The sequence below is a fragment of the Falco cherrug genome, chromosome 3 (assembly GCF_023634085.1).
Source record: "Falco cherrug isolate bFalChe1 chromosome 3, bFalChe1.pri, whole genome shotgun sequence".
Classification (NCBI taxonomy): Eukaryota; Metazoa; Chordata; class Aves; order Falconiformes; family Falconidae; genus Falco; species Falco cherrug.
This window is the reverse complement of record NC_073699.1, coordinates 1,442,026-1,469,991: the sequence shown is the minus strand read 5'-3', so window position 1 is coordinate 1,469,991 and position 27,966 is coordinate 1,442,026. Positions and strand designations below refer to the sequence as shown.

Genomic DNA, 27,966 nt, shown 5'->3' with positions numbered 1-27,966 from the left:
TTTCATACAGTTATCTTTCTACTGAGCCCAAAACCTTATTTTTGGCCACAGTTGAAGCTATGGCAGTTCTGTTTTCCAGAAGAGTTATCCTCACTTGATGACTGTCACTGGGAGGTGGACAGTCAGTTTGGTGAAGCTCACATACCATTGTTGCATATAGAGTTGTGTTTCAAAAAAGAATAAAAAAAATTACAGAGTATCACTTTTTTTTAATTTATTTATTTTCTTGAACAGAGGTAGGAGGACATCTTTTGAACAGGGAAGCTTTTACATCAAACAATATTTGGTAATGGATAATAGATGTTCTAGTAGGAAAATTCTAACCCTTTCCTAAGTTCCAGGATCACTTCTTTTCAAGGAAGTCTTTTTTGTTGATTGCAAAATCAGCAAATTTCCTTCCCATCGTTGATGATATGCTCTGAGGGCAAAGTAAGGAACATTAGTCTCAAGGGGATCAAAGGAATGAAATATTGTTAAAGGAACAGAACACCAGAGGGCCTCCTGAGAACAGAGGGAAGGTCCAAAGAAACAGATTTACTTTCACCAGAGTATATACAGAATTAGAGGGGATCAGCCTTTTCACAATGAATTTCAGAACCAAATGACAAAAGCTACAAGCTCTGTCTTACTTCTTCCAGATTTTAGAACAGAGGCTTTAAATTCATTGGGCTTCTGGAACAGACTACTTTTGAATAATTTGCACTAAGAAATACTCGATAAAATGAACTATTTAGTATAGTTTATTTCTGTCATCTGGGTCCCTCTCCCATGATGTTGTTAAGAAGGGAAAAAGATACTCTTTTGCCCTGAGATACCCTTTTGTCAATAACACATCTTCCAAAAAATGGCGATGGATGTATTTTCTTTGGGAAAGGGAATTCACTTGGACTTCGAACTTTAGCAAAGGAGCTGAGGGAGTTTGTGGTCACTTGTTCCTTATATAAAGAGGGAGGAGAAGTCCAGTCTTCTTCAATATTCTTCAGCAGCAAATTCTTCAATAAAAATGTCTGATTTAGCACATGGACACCAGGACTGAAATGCAAATGAGAGACACATCATGAACCAGTTAATTAGCTATGAAGAAAATCAGTAATGTCCATTATTAACATGGTACTAAACATGACAGCATATGTTTAAATAGAAATGTATGTATATATTTAAATATTATACGTGTGTGTATATATATATATATACACACACGTATATATTTTAATATAATTTCATTCAGTTCATTGGGTTAACATTGTTTTATGTATGTGTTTCAAGCTGAGTGAAGAGTGTTAAAATCTAACAGAAAGGGTAAATATCACAAGAGAAAATGTATTTAGACCCACTTAATTTTTCCATTTTTGAGAGATTATTTAAATGCTGGTGAGCATAAATATCAGCTTTTATGAGAATTATTTTTCTGCCTATTTTTATTTTAGGCTAAAGAAGTAATCTTGGATAAGCAAAAAGTCTCAACTTAAACATTCTAACTACAATACACTGGAAAAAAATACAAGAAGGTAATTCCTTTTTTCTTCTGCATTAGTTTTACTTTTTGTCTGTGTGTTATTCATCTCCCAGAATATATGCTTCTTATTATGTTATTGTTGAAAGCATGAAATTATTGCTTTGTGTAGAGAAAAACTATGTCTAAAATCTTTAGACTAATAGCCTGTCTGGTGCCGTTTATCAAGTGGTCTGCTCCAACAGCAAAGCCAAAAAAGCACTTACTTCTGCCCATCAGTTTTGTTCCGTCAGCTCATTCATATTATTAAACTGGTATATACTAAAACTAAATCACCTACTGAGAATTGCCTCTGTAGAGCTCCTTCCTATGTAACCCAAGTCTGAAAACCATTTAGAAAGCAATGATTTTGAAAATCTCTCATGAATGTGTTTTCTTGCTTGTATATAGGTTGAGCTGCTGCACTAATAAATAGGTTCAAAAGGAAATTCTGTGAGGTTTTATAACATATATCCAGTCTATTAAAAGTGATGTAAACTCCAGTTCTTGAAATCTTGTAGTTAATGATTGCCAGAAGCAAACAAATATTAGTGATGCGTTATTTTTTGTTTTTAGTCTTAGTGTTACTAGCTATTGTGGTAGATAGACACTAGGGCTGATGGACACTTGGCCTAAATACAAATACTGTGATGTATCTTTTAATCTTTCCTTTTCCTCTTGCAATAGTCAATGGTATTTATACCAATGTAGTAACAATAAAGTTTGTTTATTTTTCTCTGTTTATATTTCAAGTGCTGCATTTGTTTCTGTGTTTGATTTCATTGTGGTGAATGTTGATGTAATGTTAGTGAAAATATAGCATTATGGATTGTGTGCATTCTTGGTCTCAATATTTAGAACACTGGCAAAATGGCTCTGCAGGAGTCAGTTGTCATTAATTCTGTGCTTTATTTCTTATTTTAAAAATACTAATTTTAATAATCTTAATTTTTATAAATGTCAGTCATGACTTCTTTTCTTGAACAACCTGCATGATGAGGAGGACATGATAGGGCAACTCTAAGAACTTGTTGGATTCCTAATGAGCCACAAGCACTGCACCCTTTGCTTAGACAACAGTAATTGTACCAGTGCACCGTCTTGATTACTGAGTATTTCAAATATTTTTAAAAGGTTCAAAGCAAACATTGGATGCTTAATCTCCATGATATTTGAAAAGTCATAGCAGTCAGGTGAAATCCCCATGACTGGAAAAAGGGAAACATTGCACTCATTCTTAAAAGGTTTTAGAAAGGAGGACCCTGGGTACTACAAACCTGTCAGACTTACTGCTGTGCCTGGGAAGATCATGGAACAGATTCTCCTAGAAGCTGTGCTAAGGCACATGGAGCACAGGGAGGTGATTTGAGACAGCTGGCATGGCTTCACCAAGGGCAAGCCTAGCTGGCTGACCAACCTAGTGGCCTTCTATGATGGAGTGAGTACATCAGTGGACAAGGGAAATGCTAAGGTTGTTGTCTATCTGGACTTCTGTAAGGCCTTTGCCACTGTGCCCCGCAACATTCTTCTCTCTAAATTAGAGAGAGATGGCTTTGATGGGTGAACTCTTTGGTGGGTAAGGAATTGGCTAGATGGTCACATCCAGGGGTAGTAGTTAATGGCTCAGTGTGCGGATAGAGGTCAGTGACAAGTGCTGCCCTCTGTACTGGTCCCAGTACTGTTTAATATCTTCATCATTGACATAGTGGGATCAAGTGCACCCTCAGCTAGTTTGGCAATGACACACCAAGCTGAGTGGTGCAGATGACATGCTGGAGAGAAGGGATGCCGTCCAGAGGGACCTGGACAAGCTTGAGAGGCGGGCCTGTGCAAACCTCATGAAGTTCAACAAGGCCAAGTGCATGGTCCTGCACATGGCTCAGGGCAACCCCTGGTATCAATACAGGCATTGGGAGATGAAAGGATTGAGAGCAACCCTGCAGAGAAGGACATGGGGGTACAGGTGGATGAAAATCTCGGCATGACCTGGTAGTGTGTGACTGCAGCCCAGAAAGACAACCAGATCCTGGGCTGCATCAAAAGCTGAGCGTGGTGATTCTCACCCTCTACTCCCCTCTGGTGATAGCCCACCTAGAGTACTGCATCCAGCTCTGGAGTCCTCAGTACAGGAAAGACATGAAGCTGTTGGAGCAGGCCCAGAGGACAAAAATCATCGGAGGGATACAATACCTTCCCTATGAGGAAAGGCTGAGAGAGCTGGGGTTGCTCAGCCTGGAAAGAGAAGGCTCCAAGGAGATCTTATTGTGACCTTTCATACTAAAAGAGAGCTTATAAGGAAGAAGGAAACAGACCTTTTTAATAGGGCCTGTAACGATAGGACAAGGGGTAATGGTTTTAACCTGACAAAGGGTAGATTGAGACTGGATATAAAGAAGAAATTCTTTATGACGCAGGTGGTGAAACATGGGAACAAGTTGCCCAGAGAGGTGGTAGATGCCCCATCCCTGGAAACATTCAAGGTCAGGCTGGACAGAGCTCTGAGCAACCTGATCTAGTGAAGATGTCCCTGCTCTTTGCAGGTGGGTTGGGACTAGATGACCTTTAAAGGTCCCTTCCAACCCAAACTATTCTATGATTCTATTCTATGATTCTACTTTGCAAAAGGAATGGTTCTTTCCCACAGAATTACAGCTAAAGGTTCAGATATATTAAAAGAAATCAGTTTGAAAAATTCTTAAATTTTTTCCAGGAGAAATATAGACCTACCTTCATGAGATAACTGATATTATCTTTCTTCCAAATAGATTCCGCCAAACAGCAAAAGAGTTGGCAACTTGTGGATTAAGAGCATAGCTTTCCTTAGAACCCTCTGTGGTTCTTGACAAAGCAGAATTAAAAACAGATCAGCGAGTTCTGGTCTATACACATCTTTTATAATGAAATAAGGAACATAAGGAGTTGATTTCTATTTAAGTAGTTCAAGCACTGCAAATCTGACTGCTGTTAAATGTCTTTATCCTTGTATCTAAGTAAGATTGCAGTGGTTGACTAAAACAGCAGGTGTTATACAAAATACAATGTAACGCATTAGGTTAGAAATCTGACTTACATTCTACTGGAAGAATTTCTTAGTCGTAGTATGTAATCTGTGGTGCTTTTTTTTTTTCAGTTGGTACTTTGATGGGTTTTTTTGAAGGGTGGGGGTGTGTTTGTTTTGTTGTTTTAATCTGGATCCTGAAGGGGGAAACAAAAGACAATCATATGCTGCTGGGATGTTCACCCATAAATGCCTTTGAACAAGTTATTCAGTGTCAGCCAGATTGCACTAGCTGGGAGAGACATCAAATATATAATATTTCCTGTAAGTTATATTAAACTTGGGGCCAAGAAAACTTTGATGTTTTTAATCACTGTATTGGATTTAATTCCAACTTTTTTCTCGTAAGCATGTCATCATAAGACTCATCAACAAAACTGCCTTTATACTTTACATTTTCACAGTGATGAACAAGCATTCATTTCCTTTCCTTGGAGAACTCATTTCCTCTCCTTCTCTCCCCTCCCCAACCCTCCCCTCTCCTCTCCAGGGGAGAGTGGAGAGGAGGGGAGGGGAAGGCAGAATTGTTCAGAGGCGAGGAGAGGAGTGGAGTGGTGGGGGAAGGGTAAGGGGACAGGATGAGAAAAAGAGCAGAAAGGAGGAGAGGAGAGAGGAAAGGGGAGGGAGAGGGGAGGAGGGCCAGAGCCACGGGTGTTCTAGTCCCGATCCCGATCTGTGGGGGTCCTGGTCCCGACCCACGGGAGTCCTGGTCCCGGTCCCCATCCAGGTCCCAACCCGCGGAGGACCCAGAGCCAATCCCAGCCCCAGTGGTCCCAGTCCTGATCTTCATCCCGGTCCCCATCCCGATCCCAGTCCCAAGCTGCGGGTGTCCTGGTCCCAAACTACGGGAATCCTGGTCCTGGTCCCTATCCGCTGGGGTCTCAATCATGGGGATCCTGGTCCTGGTCTCGAGCCACAGGGATCCCCTGTCCCAAGCTGCCGGGATGCTGGTCCCGCTTCTGCTCCTGATCCTGGTCCCAAGCCATGGGGATCCTGGTCCCGGGCCGTGGGGGCCTTGATCATGGGGGTCCCGGTCCGGGTCCCAGTTCCGATCCCCGTCCTGGTCCCAAGCTGCAGGGGTCACGGTCCTGGTCCTGTCCCAGTCCCAAGCCACGGGGGTCTCTGTCTCGGTCCCAATCTGCATCCCGAGCCACAGGGGTCCCGGTCCCAATCCCAGTAATGAGCCGCAAGGGTCCTGGTTCCAATACACAAAGGTCTCGATCATAGGGGTCCCGGTCCCAGTCACAGTCCCGAGCCACAGGGGTCCCCGTCCCAGTACCAGTACCGGTCCCAAACCCTGAGCAGAACCATGGGGGTCCCGGTCCCAGTTTCAGTCTTGGTGCTGGGGCAGAGCCGAGGGGGTCCCCGTCCCGGTCCTGGAGCAAGCTGCGGGGGTCCCAGTCCAGGTCCAAGTCCTGGACCCAGTCCTGAGCCCAAGCTGCGGGAGTCCCGGTCCCGGGGCAGAGCTGCAGGGGTCCCAGTCACTGTCCCGGTCCTGAGCCGCAGGGGTCTTGATCCTGGTCACAGTCCCGGTCCTGAGCCGCAGGGGTCCCTGTCCCGGTACCGGTCCCGATCCTCAAGCAGAACCGTGGGGGTCCCTGTCCTGGTGCCAGGGCAGAGCCAAGGGGGTCCTGGTCCCGGACCCAGTCCCAAGACCAAGTCGTAAGAGTCCTGGTCCCAGTCCTGGGGCAGACCTGCGGGGGTCCCGGTCACTGTCCCACTCCCGAGCCACGGGGATCCCGATTCTGGTCCCAGTCCCAGTCCCTGTCCCCATCCATGGGCTGAGCCGCGGGGGTCTCGGTCCCTTTCCCGGTCCAGTCGCGGGGAAGAGCCTTGCTGGTAGCAGTCCCCATCCCATTCTGGGTCCCGCGGGTCCCCGTCCCGGTCCCGAGCCACAGGTGTCCCAGTCCTCGTCCCAATACCGGTCCCAAACTGCGGGGGTCCTGGTCCCAGGAGTCCCAGTCCTGAGCCACGACGGTCCCAGTCTCATCCTGAGCCCCAGAGGTCCCGGTCCTGTGCAGTCAGGGTCCCACTCCCAGTCCTGAGCCTTGGGGATCCCGGTCCCGATTTCATCCCGAGCCATGGGGGTCCCAGTCGTGGTCTCATCCCGAGCCGTGGGGGTGCTGGTCCCAGGCATCTTGGCCGCAGTCCCGAGCCACAGGGGTCCCAGAGATCCTGGTCATCCCAGTCGCAGTCTCATTCCAAGACCCAGGTGTCCTGGTCCCAGGGGTCCCAGTCATGGTCTCGTCCTGAGCTGCAGGGGTCCCTGTGCCAGGGGTCCTGGTCCCGGTCTCATCCCAGGCCATGGGGTCCCACTCCTGGTCCCGTCCCAGGGGGTCCCAGGGGTCCCCATTGCAGGGGTCCCTCTCCTGGTCCCGAGCCGCAGGGGTCCCAGTCCCAGGGGTCCCATTCCTGGTCCGTAGCTGTGGGGTTCCCCATCCTGGGGGTCCTGCTCCCAGTCCCAAGCTGTGGGAGTCCCAGTCTGGGGGTCTCAGTCACAGTCTCGTCCCAAGACCCGGGGGTCCCAGTCCCTGGGGTCAAAGTCCCAGTGCCGAGCCATGGGGGTCCCAGTCCTGGGCTCATCCCAGGCCCAGGGGGTCCAGCTCCTGGGGATCCCTGTCCCGGGGTCAAATTTCTGGTCCTGGTGGTCCCGCTCCTAATTCCAGTCCTGAGCCGCAGGGGTCCCGGTCCCAGGGGTCCCAGTCCTGAGCTGCAATGGTCCCGGGGGTCTGTAAGAGTAGGTCCAAAGAGAATGATATTGTCTCAACATTGCTAACAGAGACCTGGAGATGGAGTGCGGTCCTTATGGACACCGAGACCCAGAGACCCTGGGAAGGAGAACTGCACGGTACGAGGAGTGCTCTGCTGGTCCCTGATACAGTAAGGCCGCATAACAGCTGTCCAGAAGATGGATCACAACTGTTGTCACAGAAATGAACCAGAAAACTTGAACTCCAGGTGAATTTCCTTCATTATAATACAAAACCACACCTCCTGGTCTGAAGCCACCTGCCTCTAAGGCAAACCACACCTCAGGCACCCCTCTTTAGACATGCTGGTAACCTTGCTTGAGAAGGTGGAGACTGGCAACAGTCCATGGGCCGGAGGAGCAGCAAGGTGTGTTGCTTGGCATAAAGGATGACTCCTTAGCAACTGAACTTTGGAGATCTTCCCCACCAAGGATCCCAACGATCAGGACTGGCGGGATGCTGCCTAGATCTGGGACCATAGGCACACCTTGGACCTGTGGTGGTAGCTATAATCCTCTTTCCTTTTCTTTTTACTTTACCTTTCCTTCCCTTCCTGTTACTCTATCACATGCAGCTTTATGGAAAAACAATAAAGTTGTGCTGTTTGATCAAACCATGACCTCTTGGCATGGTCGCCTTGATTTTTTGTGCTTTGAGATCATAGTAAATGAACCATCACCAGTCCACTGAGTGGATCATGACAGTAGGTCTCTCATTAAGACCTTTGCTCAGATAAGAAGATCTCCTCCCTGCAAAGACAAGAAATGTGAGATAATCACAGGACAGTCTTTTCTGGTCAGCACAGTCAATTAAATACGCAGCTTTCCACAGAAGAGCATGCATAGTCTCAGAACCCATTCTCCCTTTTTGTTTTTCAAGAAGTAGCTTTGAAGTATGATGAACATATTCCACAATGGCTTGATGAGTTGGGGAATGTGAGATGCCAGTAACATGTTCCACCCCCCAAGAGGCAAGGAACTTGGCCATGCGTGCAGATGAATATGCTGGTCCATTGTCTGTCTTGAGATGCTTCAGAAACCCCAAAGCAGCCCAAGCCTGTCAAAGATGTGAAAAGCCATCCAGAGACTTCTCCCCAGTATGGGCCAATGTTCGCACAACTTTTGAGATGGTATCAACAGAGACATGAACATACTGTGAATGACCAAAAGAAGGCACGTGTGTGACGTCAGATTGCCACAGATCCAAGGACTGATATCCATGTGGATTGACCCTTTGTGGAAACGTCAGTCTGGGACTCAATCACTGACACTCTGGACAAGTGGTGATGATGGATTTTGCATCCATAAAAGATATTTTAAAATTGACAGACCAGTGCCCAAGCCCCCTGATAAAAAAATTGATGAGACGTGAGGACCTGTCATATCAGATCAGGCACTGGAGGAGTCCAAGCGGGAGCTGCAAGAGCATCAGCACGGGCATTCCCTTCACAGATGAATCCTGGCAATCCAGTGTGACTGCAGACGTACTGAATGTAATATCTATGAGTACACTGGTTTACTGTTACCCATAATTTTTTTAATTTAAAAAGTCATTCTGAATTTACCTCCTTAAGCAGCACACGGTCAATGTGTCACGCAACATCCGCAACATAAGCAGAGTCTGTAACAATGTTTACAGCACACTGAGCAAGTGTTTTAAAGGCAACAAGGACAGCACTAAGTTCAACCAACTGAGGTGACCCCTGTGTCAAGTGTATCAATTCTTGCCATTGCTTCCCATCATACCAAGTGACCACTGCCTTTCCCAATTTCCCCAAATCATCTGTAAAGACCGTAGGGCCTTGCACTGGGCTATCTGCTACCGGTGGCTTTTGAAGTATTTGTATGTCCAACTAAGTTTGTAACAACTTATGACTGGGAAGATGATAGGATATTTGTCCCTTAAATCCTTCCAGAGCTAACTGAAACAGTAAACTGTTTGCCAAACACCAGCACATTCAATGGGAATTATCAGGTGATTGGGATCTTGGCCCGTGAGCTGAAACGCACTGTGTACGTCCTTTGGTGATGATTTTTGGTACTAGTTCAGTCTGAGTGCTCACTGTCTTCCATGGTTGTACAGATAAAAATAACCACTCTAAGACATGTGGTGGATCCTGCCAGCCCTCATTCCATTGACCCAACAATCCCATGGGAAGACAGTTAACAATGACAACATATAAACTTATCAGAGTTTCTAAGTTTACACTGTGTACTCTTTTTTTTGTTGCAGACCATTGGCCACCCTCTCTAGGGCTAAGCTGGCTTCCTTAGTTAGTGATTGGGGAGACATTAAATCAGTGTCACCCTTCAACAGACCAAAGGGTGGTTTCAATTGTTCTGTTGTAAGGCCCAAGTATGGCCTTACCCAGTTTGTGGCCCCTAATAATTTTTGCAAATCCTTTAGGGTTCTGACATTTACTCGGAGCTGGATACTGTGGCTCAAGTGTTTGATCCAGCACTTTAACTCCCAAGTATTTCCACAGGGCTTGTTGCTGAATCTTTTCTGATGCTACACATAGCCTAAAGGTGACCAACGACTGCTGCAAAACTGGATACACTTGTTGAAGTTCAGCCTTATTTGCAGCTGGTACAAGAATATCACCCATATAATGATAGCGATGCACTTGTGGAAATTGTTCCCATACAGGTGACAATGCCTTTGCTACATACCATTGACATACAGTAGGACTGCTTTCCATACCCTGCAGAACACCATCCATTGGTATTGCTTACAAGGAGTCATATTGTTTCTGCTAGGTGTTGAAAAAGCAAATTTACATTTATCAGCTTCATGTAAAGGAATATTGAAAAAACAATCTTTTAAATCAATTACCAAAATGTCCCAGTTTCGTGGGATCATCATCGGGGAAGGCACATCTGATTGCAGGGCTCCCATTCCCTCCATTACACCTTTTACTTTCCTTAAATCTTTTAACACATGCCATTTGCCAGATTTCTTTTTTATCACAAACACAGGGGTATTCCAAGGACTATGGGAAGGTTCTAGGTGTCCTTGTGCTAATTGTTCTTCTACTAATTAGTTGGAGGGCTACACATTTTTCCTCAGGAAGGGCCCACTGTTCCACCCAAAGAGGGGTATCTGCCAAGTCAAAGGCAGGGTAGCTCTTTGTACACCCTCCATCAGTGGCCCCTATTAAAAATCCTTCTGGGTACCAATAATAACCCCCATTGTCCCAAAATGTCCTGTCCCCACAAATTCAGAGGGACATCAAGCACGTAGGGACAGATCGTTGCTGTCTGGCCCTCAGGATTTTGAGCTTGCACCATACATTGACTTTGGACACTGTCACACCACCCACTCCCACCAATATGGAACCTGCTGAGCAGACGGGCCAAGTGCAAGGCCAGATGTGTGCAGATGTACCAGTTACATCTGCTCCCATGTCAATCATTCCAGTCACCCGTATTGCCAGAGGGGTCCCTTTGGCAAAGGTGATTTTACAGGTTAGAATTGGCGAGCATTTTGTACACTCTGAGTCCAGAAAATTTGTGGTGTTCCTGTCAAACCGAACCCTTCTTTGCCCCGGACTTTGTCATGGGCATAATTAACTTGCACCCGGAAAGGAATTGATTGTGCAATCCAACTCCCTTCAGGAACTGACGTGGGGGGAGGAGGTCCACACCATCGCTTGAATCTGACCCATATAATCAGCATCAATGACTCCTGGTAAGACAAACAACCCTTGCAAAGTTACACTAGAATGTCCAAGCAACAGCACACTCAATTTATTGCCGATGGATCCCACAGCATTCGGTGGGACCTAATATCATCCTCTGTTTTGATGGTGGTTGCTGTGGTAACATCCAATCCGACGCTCCCTGAAGTCTGGGCTGTGAGTTGGCTGCATAAGCCTGGAATTGCTGTGGAGGATTCATTTGCATCATCATGCGGTCCCTCCCCGTGTTCCTCCCCCATTTCCCTGCTTTCTGTTGCCACCTGCAGGTAACTGTCCTTGACTGCTAAATTTAGATCTAGAGTATTTTGCAAAATGCCCCGGTTTGTTACATCGACCGCATACCAAACCAGAGCCATCAGCCCTTCCTGGCCTCAATCTCTTTGGACAGTCCTTCTTTAGGTGACCTTCTTGCCCACATGTGTAGCAACGGCAGGCAACCTTGTGGCTAGGCCACTCCACCACACCAGTCCCCTCCCCTCCCCCCCCACACGCCTCAGGGCTATTTAAATACTTAGCGAACGAGCTACAGCTGCTCATCATCCATGTCAATCAACCTGCTGCCTTCCAGGCAAGGCCACGGCTGCAGATTATCAGCGTTAATCAACCCACAGCCTTCATTTCTCTACAATTCACTACCTGGCACACTCACCCCCTGCCATTCCTCACTACCTGGCACAAACACACACCCCAAACCCACGCTGGCTCAGTATCTGCCACACCTGCACCACACAATGGCTCACTATTTGGCACCCCTGCCAATGGCCATAGTTCACCACCTGTTACATACACCCCCACCCGCACATACACCCATGGTACAATATCTGGCACCACCACCATCTCCCTCGCCAGTATGGCTCACTATCTGGCACCCCACCTGCCAGTACCAGCTTCTATGGTTCACTATCTGGCACACCCACCCCACAACATGGCTTACTGTCTGGCACACCAGCCCCCAGCCATGGATCACTATCTGGCGCACACACACACACACACACGGCTCACTATCTGGCACCCCACCCATCGGTAGCAGCTGACATGGCCCACTATATGGCACACCCATCCCCCTCCATGACTCACCATCTTGCACACCTGCCCCCCACTATGGATCACTATTCAGCACCCCCAAAGTCCATGGCTAACTATCTGGTTCCTGCATCCCATCTATACTTCAATATCTGGCATCTCTGTGGCTCACTATTTGGCACCATGCCACCGTCATGGGTCACTATCTGTCAGCCCGCCAGTATGGCTCACTGTCTGGCAACACAACCACTGGTACTGCCTGCTATGGCTCACTATCTGGCACCTCTCCCACCATGGCTATCTGGCACCCATGAGCCCGGACATGGCTCACTATCTGGCACACACACACCCCTAATACACACCCATGACACACTATCTGGCACCCCCTCCCTCCCCGTTGCTTCCATGGCTCACTATCTGGCACACCCGCGCCACTCCATGGCTCACTATTCATCACTGACCCCCCCACCATGTCTCACTATCTGGCACCTCACTCACCAGTACTGTCTGCCATGGCTCATTATATAGCACAAACACCCTCCTCGATGCCTGCCTATCTTGCATCCCCCAACACCCCTCCACCATGGCTCACTATCTGGCACCCCACTCACTGGTACCGGTTAACATGGCTCACTCTCTGGCACACACGTGCACACACACCCTGCAGCTTTGGCTCACTATCTGGCACCTCACCCTCCGGTACCGGCTTTAATGGAACACTATGTGGGACACCTGCCCACCACCCTGGCTCACTACCTGGCATCAGCCCTTCCCGCCTCTATGGCTCACTATCTTGCAACCCACCGGCATGGCTAACTATTTGGCACCCTATCCGCCAGTACCAGCTGAACAATGGCTCACTATCTGGCACACCCACCCCAACCCCCCTACAGCTCACTATTTGGCACCCCATCTGCTGGTACCAGTTGCTTTTGATCACTATCTGGCACATCTGCCCCCCTCCATGTGTCACTATCTGGCATACACACAAAGACACACAACCCCCTCAATGGCTCACTATCTGGCACTCCTCCCAGCCGATATGGCTCACTATCTGCCACCTCACCTGCCGATACCGGCTGATATGACTCATTATCTGGCACACACACACTCCACCATGGCAACTCCCTGGCACCCCGCCAGCTGGTACCAGCTGACATGGCTCACTATCTGGCACACACGTCCCCCGCTATGGCTAAATATCTGGCACCCCGCCGCCATGGCTCAGTATCTGGCACCCCACCCTCCAGTAGTGGCTGACATGGCTCACTATCTGGCATACCTGCTCCGCTCCATGGCTCACTATTCATCACTGACTCCACCTCCATGGCTCACTATCTGACACCCCACCCGCCAGTACCAGCTGACATCTCTGAGAAAACGTAGAATCTCTCTTACCGAGAGAGTTGCCTGTGTCTGAACCGCGTTTTTTCCTGGAGAAAGATTTTACAGATGAATCTATCTGTTCTACAGATTCGTTCACAGGCTCAGCTCCTGAAGTGAATTGTCTCTCTTCTGTCTCTGATGTCCTGGATTCACTTTTAACACTAGTATTCCTCCTTAAAAAAACACAACACAACAACAAAAGAAATAAAACCAAAGATCACTCAATGTTATCTTATAACAAAACTAATATAAACCAATAGAACAAAATAAAAGCTATTCTTCTCCACTCCAAAAGGGCATCTAACAGGTGGTGAACACTGCCTAGATAGTTGACATAGTAAGTGTTTTTAACTCAGAATTAAGGTTGCCAAATTGAAACAACCTCTTACAAAATATCGTATTAAGCAAAATACGAGATCAGAAAACTAGAACACACAAAGTTAGGGTATGTGTCCTCACAGTCTGAGCTTTACCCTCAGTTATCAAACTAGCTAGAAGAAATAAGCTAGAAGAAATCCAGGCGCGCTCATTGTTACCAGCACGTGTATTAACAACAACAGATCTAGCTCAAACAACTTGACAGAGCTGTGTGATGCAGAACCACACGTGAACCACACATTTCTGGTTGGAAATCTCACCCCACCCCATCCAGTCGTTAAGACATTAAGTAATAATGTGTTGCTTGCTTTTCGGAGCCCTCTGCTGCAGCTCCACATGGATTTTGCGGGCAACCATTTAGCAAACTGGTACATTTCCATGATCATGTGGCAAAAATCTGTAGCTTAAAAAAAAAAAAAAAAAAAGGCCAAACAACCAAGTTCTGTTTCATTTTCACTGAGGCAGTACAGGCCCAAAGTTAAGCACCTGGAATTTACCTTTAGACAGAAAAATTTTCTCACTATCACCTGTTCTAGAATAGTCATCTCTTCTGCAAATATCTTATCCATCAATAACCTAAAGATGAATGACTGCTCAGAGCCTGCAATGTTTCCTTCTATTACGGGGAAAAAACTTTTGAAAACCATTATGTGTGAGTTTACAGAAGACAAGAGGTCACACTTGGTAATAAGATAGTCTTTCCAAAAATCACGCTCACCACCTTGAGTCTGTCATTACTCAGTGTTGAATATATAACCTGCTATGTGTATACATATCAATAGAAACACACATACATTCCTTAACAAAGTTGTATAATAACATTCAAAAAGGCCTGTGCAAATGCAGTAATGGAGTACTCCAGGGAGAACTAGTTCCCTCCAACACACCTCCTGCACTTGCTGGATAGCCACTTGACTGTTTCTTTTTTTCCACTTTGAAATGTGCTGTCTGGATGTATTGCTTTAGTACTGTTAACAAGGCCACGTGAAAAACACGTGGCTAGCAGTGCCTTTTGTCTGATGTCTGAACCACAACTCCTTCCCAGGCACAAAAACAAAGAAGGCAGGCAGGCTGTAGGTCACTACCCTCACCAGCTAGAATCCAAGTCTCATGAGTGATGATGAGTCACTCACTATTCCTGGTGACATTTACATAATAGTAAATTTCCAGGAAAATTAGTGAGCAGCCTTAATCAAGTAGTGAGAGAAGGGAAGATTTCTCAAGTAAGCATTCTAAACTGGATATTCCACAGGACAACTGCTCTAGAAACAATTCTGCAAATTTCATTATTTAAAAAAAAAGAGAATAATGAAGAGCAATACCAGGCATGGGGTGTAGAAACCAAATTGCAGTGTTTGATAAAGAAAAAGAAAATAACATGCATATTGGGATCACCATTATCAAGAAACTGTTACTAGCCTACGTGGTGAAAGAAGTCTAGACACTCTAACTAGCAGTTCTGCAAAGGACCTGGGGATGCTGCAGTGCCCAGTAAGGCTAATGACACCTTGGGCTACACCGGGACGAATGTGGCCAGCAAACTGAGGAAATTTCATTCCCCCTCACTGGTGAACCTGTATTTCCAATGCTGTGTCCAATTTTAACCCTTACAGCTGCGTGTGTGGAAACTGAAGAGCAGTCATACTGCACAGCACCCCTTTCAGATTTCTTTTTATCACTGTGTTTATAGAATCTCACACACCAACTCTTCAGTAATCTAATGTAATAGGTAATAATACCATTTTCATCCTAACAGCATCAGCCTAGCCCACACAAGTCTGGTTCCCAAGCTATCCCTTTTTTTTATTGTTCGGTCTTTTAAGTGAACATGTTTCTGACCATGGATTCACCGCACCTGTGGACAGACCCTCCACTCAGGTCTGATACTTCTGCAGCTTCAGAGTCCGAAACATTGTTTGGCAGAGAATCAAGCAAAGCTACCAAAGCTGACAGACGTGAAAGTTTTGCCTTTTCACTTCAGTTACTGAAAAACGCCAAAACTGCTGCATCTCACTACTTACACAACTTATGAGACACTGACTGGACTATACCTATACCCAGCTGGAACCATGATGGGAAGCTGAGGTACTAAAATTAGCAACTCGCATGAACGGGGTTTGCTGGATTCACCTTCCCCAAAGAAAGCAAGCGTTTCAGCCTTCACATAGGTATGCTGCCAAGGAGACTGAACGAAATCGGAGGCAAATTCCTCTTGATCAAGCATTACAGAAATGTTCTATTTCCACTTTAAGATGAAAATAAAACATTAGGAGTAGGAGTGGAATAAAATATGCCCATTAAAGGCCAAAGCCTATAAAAGTCTAGGACTAGAAATTCACTGAGGCTGAGGACAACGCTGGATCTGAACTATTGAATGTACTAACTCTTTTCATGTAAAGAACTTCAATTTGCTGTCTTCTAGGAAATAGGGAAAGCAGAATAAAGCAGGTTTCTACTAAACTGTTACTTCTATGAGGAAGACAGTTCAAGGCTCAGTGCTGGTCACAAGAGTAATTAAATGCTAGGAAATACTGTGAACGAAACAGAAAACAAAACAGCAAACATCTTTGTGTCACTGTAAAAATGTTCTCTTCATTTCAGAAGAGGATGTACTAGAACAAGTTGAGAACAAATCCAACGCTAACCAGAGGTGCAGAGCAGCTGCCACGCAGAGGAAGCTACAGCAGGGCTGTACAGTCAGGAAAGGCGACTACTGAGGCGGCTGTGATAAGCGATGCGGAAAGTCACAAGTGACATGCAGTAAGCAGCCAGGGATGACAGCTGAATGTCCCTTCTGAGACGGAAATGGGGAAGCATCACATGAAACTACTAACAGCCACGCACAAAAGGAAGCTCTTCATGCAGGAATAGCTCGTGAGCAAAGTACCAGCTTGGTCAAAAGGTCCCGTATGCTAAAACCGACAGTTTCAAGGGCTGACTTCAGTCCACAGAGCAGACACCCAAGATGAAGTACACAGCATCATCACAAGTCCTCGGGCTGAAAGTAGCTGGAATGTGTAAGCAGGAATGCCCTGCTCTGTTTGCGCGCCTTGTTCTTGCTCTTCCCTACACATCAGGTTACAGCTGTTGTTTTGAGACTTGACACCGGGCAAGACAAACCTTTGATCTGACCCAGCAGAGCTGTTTTGATGCTCTTGTATGAACAGTGGGGGAATTTGCTCCCCCTCTGCTCATATAGAGAGGAACAGAGCGGTCTTCTGTGCACGCCCACTATTTTGTCATAAGCTTGCTCTAAAACACATGGTACCAACAGCCGCTGAAAGCCTGAGTGCTTCCAGATTCAGGGATGAGGAAGAAAACTGTGCTGGAGCCTGATGTGAGGAGTACAGGCACCGAAGCCTCCTCTGGAGAGTTCTGCACCTGCCATGACCCCAGGCTCTGGACAAGCAGGGTGTTAAGTTAACCTTCCCTCTCCCGAGTTTGGGAGGAGGAGACTAGTTAAAGAGTAGTTCTAAAAGAAAGCGGGAATCTGTCAAACAAAATGCTAAACCAGGGGTCCTCAAACTTTTTAAACACGGGGCCAGCGCGTGGATTAAGTGGCAGGAAGCCATCTGCAGCTGTTTAGTTTCCCCTCCCAAGCCCCCACGGGGGGGGGGGGGGGGGAGGGGCGGGGGGGTTGTCTGTAAATACCAGGGGCTGGACTGAGGACCCTGGAGGGCTGTATCCAGCCCGCAGGCCATAGTTTGAGGACCCCTGCGCTAAACAGTCCCTGGATTGCTCTTCAATTGCTCAAAAAATGAGGGCAGTTATTTAACCAGTTACGGTCCAGGACCAACATCAGGATTCTCACAAATATACAAAACCTCCCTCCCAAACAACTACGTGGTTCATGCGCTTAATCCCCCAGTTCTTGACAAGGAGGTTCGGGTCACGGACTCCAAAGGCCTTCAACAAGGGACAACCTATCATTCTAAAAATGCAGTTCAAAAATTCTCGAAACTGACAGCGTTTCAAGGGCAGTCAACGCTTAATATAATGAGTGGGCACCAATTAAGGAGTGCTGCCAACTTTATGCACTAGCGCAGGGATGTGCTCTTCCCTACACGGTACTGAGCAGAACGGTCTAGTCTAGGCTTGAGCTGTGCAGAGGCTTGATCAGGATACACACCCCTTTCTAGAAAGATACCCAAGAGGAAGATGACTAATCTTTATAATGCTGAAAGCAACAACGGGAGGTTTGCACCAGCTGATGATTTCCGATCTAGAAACTTCAGTGAAGGCGTCAAGCTACCGATAGAACAATAAAACAGTAGCTTCAATGCACACACAAAAATGAAATTTTGAGTGCCTACATGCCAGGTAGGTCTCATGCAGCAGGAACAGATGCAGTCAATCTCCTGAGATTACTTTGTTTTCAAAACAAAACAAAATAAAAGCAGAGCATGCATTTGCTGCCTTAACAGAGTAACATCTAGAATGCCCCTCACCCCTCATGAGACTTACAACTTTACATACAGGGAAGACCAGGTACAGGTAGACTGAAGTACAATTACAACTTGTTGTACACCACAAAGTATAAACCAATGAAGATGCTTTATACCATTCAAATGTCAATAAACTATACTTTCCACAGAAAACAGAAACTTAACAACTATTTATCAGAAACAATCTAACCATTTATCTAAATTTAAGCAAAACTCTGCCTCCGGTGGCAATTCTCAAAATACCCTTCTTTGTTGGAGATTAAAGATGGTATGTTACAACCTAAAAAAGCATCCACTTCATCACCACGAATACACCTGCACTACACATGTTTCCCATGCAAATGAGCACCCTAACTTGGCCAACAGGCTGACACGTGTCATGCTCATGAACATGGGATACTTTTTCATTCCGTCTTCTTTTTTATTTTATCTTTTCCTATATATATCCTCTTTTCCAATTTGCTTTACCAAGCAAACCCTTCACTGTCCATTAAAAGCTTAAAGAAGGCTTCAGTTCTTAAGCAGGCAAGAATATTGAAAAGCTATTGGTCCAGACCCTAGCATTACTATCAAATATAGTTAGCTCAAGAAGATGTTGGTTTACCTCCCCTTACCCCTTACCTGCTCTGGACTGAACAATTCTTCCTGAAAAAACATGAGGGAGAACTCAGCTGGGTGGTGATCTGGTTCTTCGCTCCGTTTTTCATCTGCTTCCTGTGTGGTCAGAAGTTCTTGTAGTATTTTAGCAGCAGCAGCAGTTTCTATAGACAGAGTGGTATCGGCAGCACAAAGAATGCCAGAAGGCTGTAATGGAGACAAATTCAGTGCTCGATCTTCTGCCACCAGAAATGACGTGTCTAAAGTTAGAGGAGTGAGACGTTCCAGCTGGCTTTCCTCAGTTGAAGAAGGTGTGTAACTATTAACAGGCGGTGCCTGATTTCCATTAAGCTCCAGGATTGAACTCTGGCTCTCTACAGGTGCCACTCCCACCTTTTCAGCTTTGCATGATGAATGCACCTCAGCGGCAACCTGAAACGTGGCTTCAAGACTGACTTCTGCCTTCTTGTTTTCTTCAGATATATTACATAGCCAGTCAGATGGCATCAATTCAGCTTCGTAAGATGACTGCATCCCAGGATCCTGGGAAAAACAAAATACAGCAAACTTTTGTATCAAAAAATTACCATGACAGGATGTGTACTGATTCTGTTTATCCATTTATCCAAAAGCTTGAAAGATTGTCTGTTATTCTCAGTTAAAATAGCAAGTTTAACCAAAAAATAAAAAAAAAAAAAAAAGGGAAAAAAAAAGGCTACTACTTTCTCTTGGTTTTCATTAACCACCTTGCCCTTGGCACGCTTCCTTTCTTCTGTTCATGGTCTATCCTGGAGAGAAGGTTACTTACCAGGAGCTGGTGTATGCCTGCAGATGCATTGTCTGCACACCCTTTGCACCGCAGGTGTTAAATATACCCAAGCATTCAAATCAGAGACTTCTGGTCTTAGTAGGACCTGTGGGGGTACACTAGAACCACCCTCTTCACGTGCCACATACGTAATAGAAAATGAGAGAGAAAATCCACCTGCCTTCAGTTCCTTCTGAAACTCAAGCATTCCTGTTGTGTATAAACCCAGTATAAACCACAACATTTTTAAGCAAAAGAAAAAGGTCCACATGCTGTAAATGTGCATATGGACAACACAACTTGAGGAACTCACCGCTTCTTAACCAATAATACCATTTTCCTCCTCAAGTGATTGTCCATAGGCACATCTACACAAGGGGTGCCCCCCAGGAACGCCCCAGTCCCAGGATGAGTGGGAGTTCAAATACCGATGACAGCAAATACTGCAAAACTGCCCTGCCTGTCACAGCCTCACATCTGGACTCTCCTGTCATGACAGGGTCCCACAGAGGCACAACCCAAAGTCTGCATCGATCTGCATAAAAACCCGACAGAATTTCAGGTCAGAAACACTTCTTGTAGAACCTACAGAGACTGCCTTTGCCATCACAGATCAGGTCTGAACACTACTAAAATTTTTCACTGTAATGACATCACAGGACGACAGGACACAATCAGCAATCCAGTGATGATTTTTTTAGTAGCATTCCTATATATCGAATAACCTTTAAAACAGAATGAAGACAACGAAAAAGTTTTTCCAAAGCAGCAAGTCCTACCCAAGTGAAATGATAGATGACATTTTAACAGCCAGTGTCTGTACTGCTACTTCTTCTGGAGGTGACTCAGTCAAAGGACACTAGAAGGGTCATTTCTTCTGACAAATACAAGTCATACAATGATGTTGAACAGAAACTCAGGTCTATTTAAAATACAGCCTTCTTTTGGAAGAGATCCAGTATGAAGGAGCAGTCCTTAGTGCCTGACTATCCTTAGACCTTTAAGCTGAGGTCATGGTTAATGAAAAGCTACTTCCAGAGACGAGTAAATTAGAGAACAGGAAGCTACAGGATCACCTACTAGGAAAGCCGTATCAGATCAAATGCCAGTGAAGGAATTGGTCTCTCCCTGATGGAGATACCACAAAGAGATGAGATCCTGTCTCCTGGGTGTGTGAAGGCAAGTCCTAGTGTGGATTCGTGTAGATGTGCCAGTTTGCAGATAGCCACAAACTGTGGAGGGTGGGGGGAAACGGAGGGGAAAATAAAACCTGGAATTTGAGAAATTTAGGTTAAGTTAAGCAAAATCTTTTCATTAAAGGCTAAGCCACCTTTATGTTTTTATGAGATAGGTTCAAACATTATTCCTCTCATCTGATTTTTTTTTAGTTCAATTTTTTTAAAGTGTTAACAAGGTGTTTCATTTCTGTTGCATTGCTTGTTTACTGTCGTAAGTAGTCAGGATTTTAAGTAAGATCTGGGTTACCAAACCGTCCAGGAATAAGATCATCCCTGCCAAAAACCAACCAACCAACCCACCCATACTGAATCTTTTTCTGTCTCTTCTTAGGGGACCTCAGCTTGAAGCTGTTACAGCACATATTGTCCTCTTGGATGCACTACAGGATCTCATGTGTATTTCCAACAGGCAAAAAGGGCCACGCAAAGGTACAATTTAAATCCTTTTAGTTCACCTGGAGAAGATATGACAGATGAGGAGGGGGGGGAGGCAGCAAAGAAACAAGGAAAACTGATAAAAGATTGAGAAGTCAGGGCCTGAAAGACTAATAGCTTGCTGGTCATTTGAGCTCAAGAGGAAAAATGGTCTAACTTAGCAGAAGTGGTGAAAGAGAAGATGGGCATTTCACTCATAAGATTAGCATAGTGTGTGCAGGAATTAAAGTACAACCACACCTTTTCAGGGACCGCTAGGACTACACAAATCTGGCTTGAGTGCTTGGGCAATCGGAATTAGTTCAGGCTTGATTTCTTTTTGAAATAACATGGCTGATTATCATTCCTTATTACAAATAAAAGCAAACTACTTAGGACTGCTTTTAAGGTCAGAAAGTTTTTCTTCTTTTTTCTTGCACGTTTATTTCTTCCATTTCCTGTTACCTCTTGCTTCAGTTCCACAAGGAAATACTGACAGCTTAATAACCATGGTAATAGCAATAATCAAACAGCAGGGCTGCTATTAAGAAAAAAAAAAGGAGGTGGGAGCAGGAAAAAAAATTAGCTGAAATCCAATATGTAGCCTCAGTTCACATCTATGATAAAGCAGCGGGGAAGTATTGAGCTAATGGTTGTGAGCTGCCAGCACTGCTGTTGCAGAAGATAGCAGGAGGTCTCTCAAAAGACTCATTCCTACCCAAGGATACTGATTCATCACACTAATCCAAACCCCACTTAAGAGAACCCAAATGAAAAATGGGTAAGAAGTTGTACCTGAGCTCCTTGTTTTGAACCAACCGTGATGAGAGTGTAATACAAACCTCTGAAACCCCGATTTCAGAAACCTGGTGAGATACACCATCATCAGCCACCATGTCTGGGTATAACCACCTATGTCCCCTTGCCATTCCACACAGTAATTCTCTGTAGCTTTTTCTGGAGAGCAAACTGCAGCCAACCAACCAGTTAGTTACCGGCCTGGTCTGCCTGTGTTCCAGTCAGGGTCACCTAACACTTTCAGCAGCTCAGGTGCGTACTGTACAAGCCCAGCAGCTGGCCCCCAAGACCCAGAAACTCCACCTGTCTTAAATCTCTCCTAAACTTAAAAGTGATGCTCTCTGCAAGACCCAGTAAGAACAGCACAAGGTTTAGGCTTCCTTGTCCGAGAGTGCCAGCTTTTCCTTCTGAGACCACAAAGCACCGTCTGGATCCAACAGAAACGGGGCTGGTAACCAGCTTGCTGACTGCTAGTGTGCCGATACGGTTCGCTGTCTTCGGGACTGGTCCAGCAGTTTCGTATAGGCTTTGCCACTCCTACCTAGCAGCACACAGCGTGACCAAACAGCCTAAAACACCCCGCAAACCACGCTTCAACAGCATCGCACTGAATTCCTGCAACTGGTAGAAGGTATTGAGTGGAACGATAGGAAATACACCATGCAATAGTTCTATTTTTTGTGAAGAACAATAAAAATGCTTAGTCAGCCAGGGCTGATGAATTTTACCGCTTTTGAGGATTTGTGCAAGTGGTTACTGATGGATGATCAATACACCAGCCGGGCAGGATGCTCAATACTGCAGCTTGCCACATCCCCCAGCAGAAGTTTGGGGAAGTATATGCCCCAGAACACACAAAAGGCAAACTGATTATTCCCCACAGCTCAGCAAGAACCGCAGGCAAACTGCTGTCTTCTGTACCACCTGCACAGCCTGTCACCACGTTCCAGGAGAAATGACCTAGGCTATGCTAAGACTCAGAAATCTCTAGAAGTCCCGTTGATCCACGCGGTACGATAGTTGTGTTACCCTGCTCAGAGACAGCCGGTTACTGACCTGGTGGAACTGATACAGGGCACTGCTCGCCTTTGGCCTTCTCACGCAGAGGATCGCCTTCCCGCAGTCTGCCCAGATGCTCGGCAGCTTTTTGCTGGGGGTTTCCAGGAAACAAAGCAACCACTAGCAAGTGGCCTAAAGCTCTTCTGACTCCACACACTGCCCATGGACTTGCTTCTCCAAACAACTTATTTTTACTAGACCCTTCGGACACTGTATATTATCCTTCGATCTAGCCACAACACCACCTTTGACAACTCCTTTGGAATGATTTACTACCCCATGGATCTCAGCCTTCTGAGATAAGCTATTTAATTGTGACTGCCCATCGCTCAGACGGATCCTCACGTCCTGGATGAAAAAAGCAGCTCACGATCAAAGTGAGAGGACAAAGATGCACTGTGCGAAAAATAAATACTACAGTATCGACGGCATGACTGGCTGTTGGCTATTTATAGCCTTACACTAACGTGTTATCCAGGCCATAACCTGCCCATCTTGGATAAGCTTATATTTAAAAAAGTCACAAATAAAAGACAAAGGTTGATATTTGCAAGACAGGAAACTGGATGATCAAGCTTGGGTAGGTCAACCCTTTTTCAACACACATAAGCATAACTTGCTTCGTTTGTCCTCTGTGAGGGGGGAAAAAAAGTATATGCGTTATGCTGTAATAGAAAAGGAAGCTCTTGCATTCTTACTTCAGATCTTCTGATATCTGATAAGCCAGGCCCTCCAAATAAGGCGCAGTTTCCACTAGAATTACATAAAGCATTTACAGTTAGTACTGGAGTTACCTTTAATAAGAGATCTCTGAGGTGGGGCCCATTCCACAAAGTCACCTTAGTTTTTCTCGTTCATCAAATGAAACTCAGGACTGCAGGAAGCTGTCCGGAACAAAGAAGTGGAGCTGCTTCTCAGTATTTTCATAATATTAAAGAATCTCTTTTTGTCCAGGCAAGAGCATTCTTCCAATACAAATGCAGGTTCATTAACTAAAAGTGATTCTGGTGAAGTCAAGCAAAAAACCACTCCACTCATGAGGACACCCACTATGCTGCTACCCTGAAACCTAACCTGAATTACAAAACTACCCGTTTAACATTCAGTGGTTCTTTGAAATAGGTATTTGTAAACCACATCACTTTCACTTTATCAAGCAGATCAATTTTCAAATTTATATCCTTAATTTCACAAGTGTATAAACCTGCAGTTCATTCATACAGTCTCCTTCGCTTTCACCTCCTTTCAGTAGGCTACGCTCACCTGGAGAAAGCTGTCGTGGGTGCACGCTGAAGCAGCAGGACCAGCATAGCCAGCCAGAGGATCTGTGTGGGCTGCTGCTGAACAGCTCTGCGGTGTGGCTGCAAGAATTCAAACACAGCTATCAGACTGCCGGGACTTGTGCCTGGTGTGCAGAGTTCTATTGCTTACTTTGATTAAACATTTCAATAATCACACAGTAAACGACATTCCAGAAATTTATTGTTACCTCCCAAGTCATTTTAAGACCAATTTCTTAATCTTAAAAATATTTATTTTAAGGTATGTACAGATATATTAAAAATATATATTGTATTGATAAACAGACACACACATGCAGAAACTTCGTAGTCACAGTCTTTTGTGTCTTAATATCACCTCTTTGATTTGGCTGCTTGAGTTTCTTGTCACAATACACCACAGAAAGCGTATTCACATAGCTGAGCCTAGGTGTTCATATACACATACGCACTTGTGACCATATGAATTTTAAGACATACAAAGAAAATGAATTATCTTAACCAAGAGTGTATCATTCCGAAGAACATCATGACTACTCCTAAACTACCACTCACCAGAAAGGTTTTCATATGTAAATGAACCCTACAGGCACAGATGTGTTCGAAAGGCACGACTGGACTTGCAATGACAGGTGGCACCAATAATTAATATTTCTCACATGGTCTCCATGACTGATTTTTCATTATTAGACACTCTCAAATAATAAAGCTTCAACGCATTTCTTTGACGCGATTCTACTACTGTCAAAGGTTTTGCAGATAGTTGAAAGTAAACAGAACTAAATCCTTAAAATAATTATAGTCTAATGCTAGTGGGGAAAAAAAGACTTAGATGAGCATATTTTATTTTACTGACTTTTCAATAAGAATCATAATGAAAAACCAGGGAAATCTTTTTGTCACGGAAGTTAACAAACAAGTTTGAACGCACATAAAAAGAAATCTTTTGACAAAGTTCTACTTTGATTTCATTGAATGGGACTTCAAAAGTGAAATGAAAAGAGCCAAGAATAAGATTGAACATACATTCCTTAGTCCAGGGGTCCTCAAACTTTTTAAACAGAGGGCCGGCGCATGGATTAAGTGGCAGGCAGTCATCTGCGGCTGCTTGGTTCCCCTCCCAAGCCCTGGCGGGGGGGTCTGTAAATACCGGGGGCCGGATTGAGGACCCTGGGGGCGCATATCTGGCCCACAGGCCGTAGTTTGAGGATGCCTGCTTTAGTCCTCTCACTTATTAAATACATCTTTTAAGGTTAACTATCACTTTCCAAACAAACTAATCTTGCTGCTGTGCTCTCATGATGAAGGAAACCAGACTTTTTCATGTGGACATATGAAGAAACACGCTTTCAGCATTCTGTATGTTATAATACACAGAAGAAAGGATAGCGGAGAGATTAAGAGATACACAGGCACAGAAGTAAAACTGCTGAGACAGTCCTAGAGTGACAGTGAAAATTAAAAGATTTATCATACTCCAGTGAAATGTCACATTCTCAGAAATGCTAATTAATTCACCAGAGTTTTTAAACGCCTCAGATTCCATAAGCTTCTGTATTTTAGTTCTGATTACACCTTGCAAATTTTGGCATGCTTTCACCGTGTTCTCACACCCACCTCCCACCCCAGAAGATTCTACCTGAGCAACATAGCCAAGTTATCCTTTAAACTTCTACAAATCCAGTGAGAGCAACGAGCATCATCCAGGGAGAGATCTCCATATTCATGTCTAAATCTACGCTGGTCTCCCTCAGCTCCCCTACAGGCAGTACTTCAAAACAGGCACTTCCAGGACACCAGTAATCTTACCCCAAGACAAACTCTAAACCGAGCTACGTGAAATCGCACCCGAGACGCCCCTTTCCTTCCCTTGACTACGGGAGAGGGCTGGGGCCTTAGCTGAGACAGAGACAACTACAATTCATCATGATGAGTTTCAGCCTATGCTCTGTAACCAATAGAAACGCAAAGCGGGGACCACCTCCCACCTCCCACCTTAATTAAGCAAGTATTCTGGATGAGGCTTGGAGCTACCTGGTCTAATAGAAGGTGTCCCTGCCCACGGCAGGGGGGTGGGACCTTGCTGATCTTTAAGGTCCCTTCCAACCCAAACCATTCTATGACTCTCAGGACACCTGCTCCTGGGAGAAGACTTGATAGTTAGCAGCTGGTAAGGCAGGCTCCACACTCTGGCCACCACAGTAATCTCTGCATAAGGAGCACAAGGCAAGGGGCACGTGGCAGAAGTTGCCTGTCTCTTAAAACATTTAAGTGTGTCTACAAGAAATGCCCAGCTCCTCAGAACCCTTCCTTGACAAAAATGATGTTATGGAAACTAGTGATTATTGTCTGAAATGTTCTCAGCAGAGGTCTCAGAAGACATGCACAAAAGATGTAATGATTTCACTGTGTAGGATTTCTAAACAGGGATAGATAGCTGTCTTTGTGAAGGTGCGGCTGCCAAAGGAGGAGCAGGCAGAAGGAAGGAATAATAACTGAGTTTTAGTTTGTTCAAGAGTCACTATGTTCTGAATTTCAGAAGTTTTAGGGAAATTAAAAAAAAACACCACAAACCCACAACAAATACATGACCACTCCCCAGAAAATACCCTATCATGTGATTTTTCCAATTCAAGGTAAGGGCAAGGAAAAGAACAGTATTTTGCTGCAACTCCTCTTCTGAAGAATAAAAACACTTAAGTGAGACTGGTTTATTTTGTAATCGAGTGATTAAGTGAGACTGACAATTGTGGCAGAAATAATTTAGAAAAAAGAAAGGAGCCAAGACTTTTGTACTTTCTAGTCTTCAGTGCATAGAAAATACAACATAAAGAAGCTAAGCAAGAAAAAAAGTTAAGATACAAAAATAGTATGAGCAGAATGAAATATTCTACACAATACTTTTGACTGATCTTTGAGTTTAAAACCTTAACCTGGGGAAACATGAGACCAAGGCCTAGGATACTACTTTTTAACAAGGTCTCAGTGCTTTAATATCATTGTCCAAGTTTTGCTTAATTTTAAAAAATAATATGAAAGTTAGCCTAACACTGACTAATTTTGGACAAATAGTTTTCTCCTCACCCTTTAACCTCAACAGAAAGGCTATCCAGAAGATCACCAGGGGACACGCAAAATCTGGAGGAAAGACACAAATACCAAACAGAAACTCCTTTTGCTTTAAAGGTCCAACTTCCTTTTGGACTTGACACTTTCTAATTCTCACTTGAGATATACACATGGCAGAGTATTGTAGAAAAATATTTAAAAGTCTCACTTTAAAATCTATTTTTGAAAAGCAAACGCAGAAATTTTTTTCATACCTGTTGGATAGCAGGCTTGTGAGCACGGCACTGAAGATGCAGAGCTGCTGCAATTTGCAATGGATGCAGCAACGCTTTGAGTCCCTTGCTGAAGTGGCGGAAGAGAAGCCACAGGCTGGAGGGTGTACGTGGCTCCTGTTGGAAGTGTCTGGAGTACAGGAAAGGCAGCCCCTTTATCTGGAAAAGCTGGGGAAGCCCCTTGCCCTGGCAGCAACCC

The 27,966-nt window shown here is 45.0% G+C and overlaps 2 protein-coding genes across 3 annotated transcripts in view; one reads left to right on the top strand and one right to left on the bottom strand.

Annotated features, from left to right (window-relative positions):
- Positions 1-4,213, top strand: part of DNAAF11 (dynein axonemal assembly factor 11) — a 28,273-nt gene extending 24,060 nt beyond the window's left edge. The window contains exon 10 of the mRNA XM_014281486.3: positions 1,428-4,213. Within this exon, the coding sequence (XP_014136961.2) occupies positions 1,428-1,469 (42 nt within the window). The 3' untranslated portion in view covers positions 1,470-4,213. The remainder of the gene's footprint in view (positions 1-1,427) is intronic.
- On the bottom strand, positions 200-27,966 carry LOC129735698 (heat shock factor protein 5-like). 2 transcript variants are annotated; one of them, XR_008731525.1, is made up of 5 exons: positions 27,750-27,966; positions 24,351-24,507; positions 18,854-19,372; positions 4,220-4,330; positions 200-1,032 (listed from the first exon to the last, which is right to left on the bottom strand). XR_008731525.1 is itself a non-coding variant. In XM_055705841.1 (4 exons), the coding sequence occupies exons 2-4, from the start codon at positions 24,363-24,365 to the stop codon at positions 8,029-8,031; spliced, it is 555 nt and encodes a 184-aa protein (XP_055561816.1). In that variant the 5' UTR covers positions 24,366-24,507; positions 27,750-27,966; the 3' UTR covers positions 4,842-8,028. The 2 variants fall into 2 exon arrangements, 1 of the variants encoding a protein (XP_055561816.1); XM_055705841.1 differs by lacking the exons at positions 200-1,032; positions 4,220-4,330 and adding an exon at positions 4,842-8,049.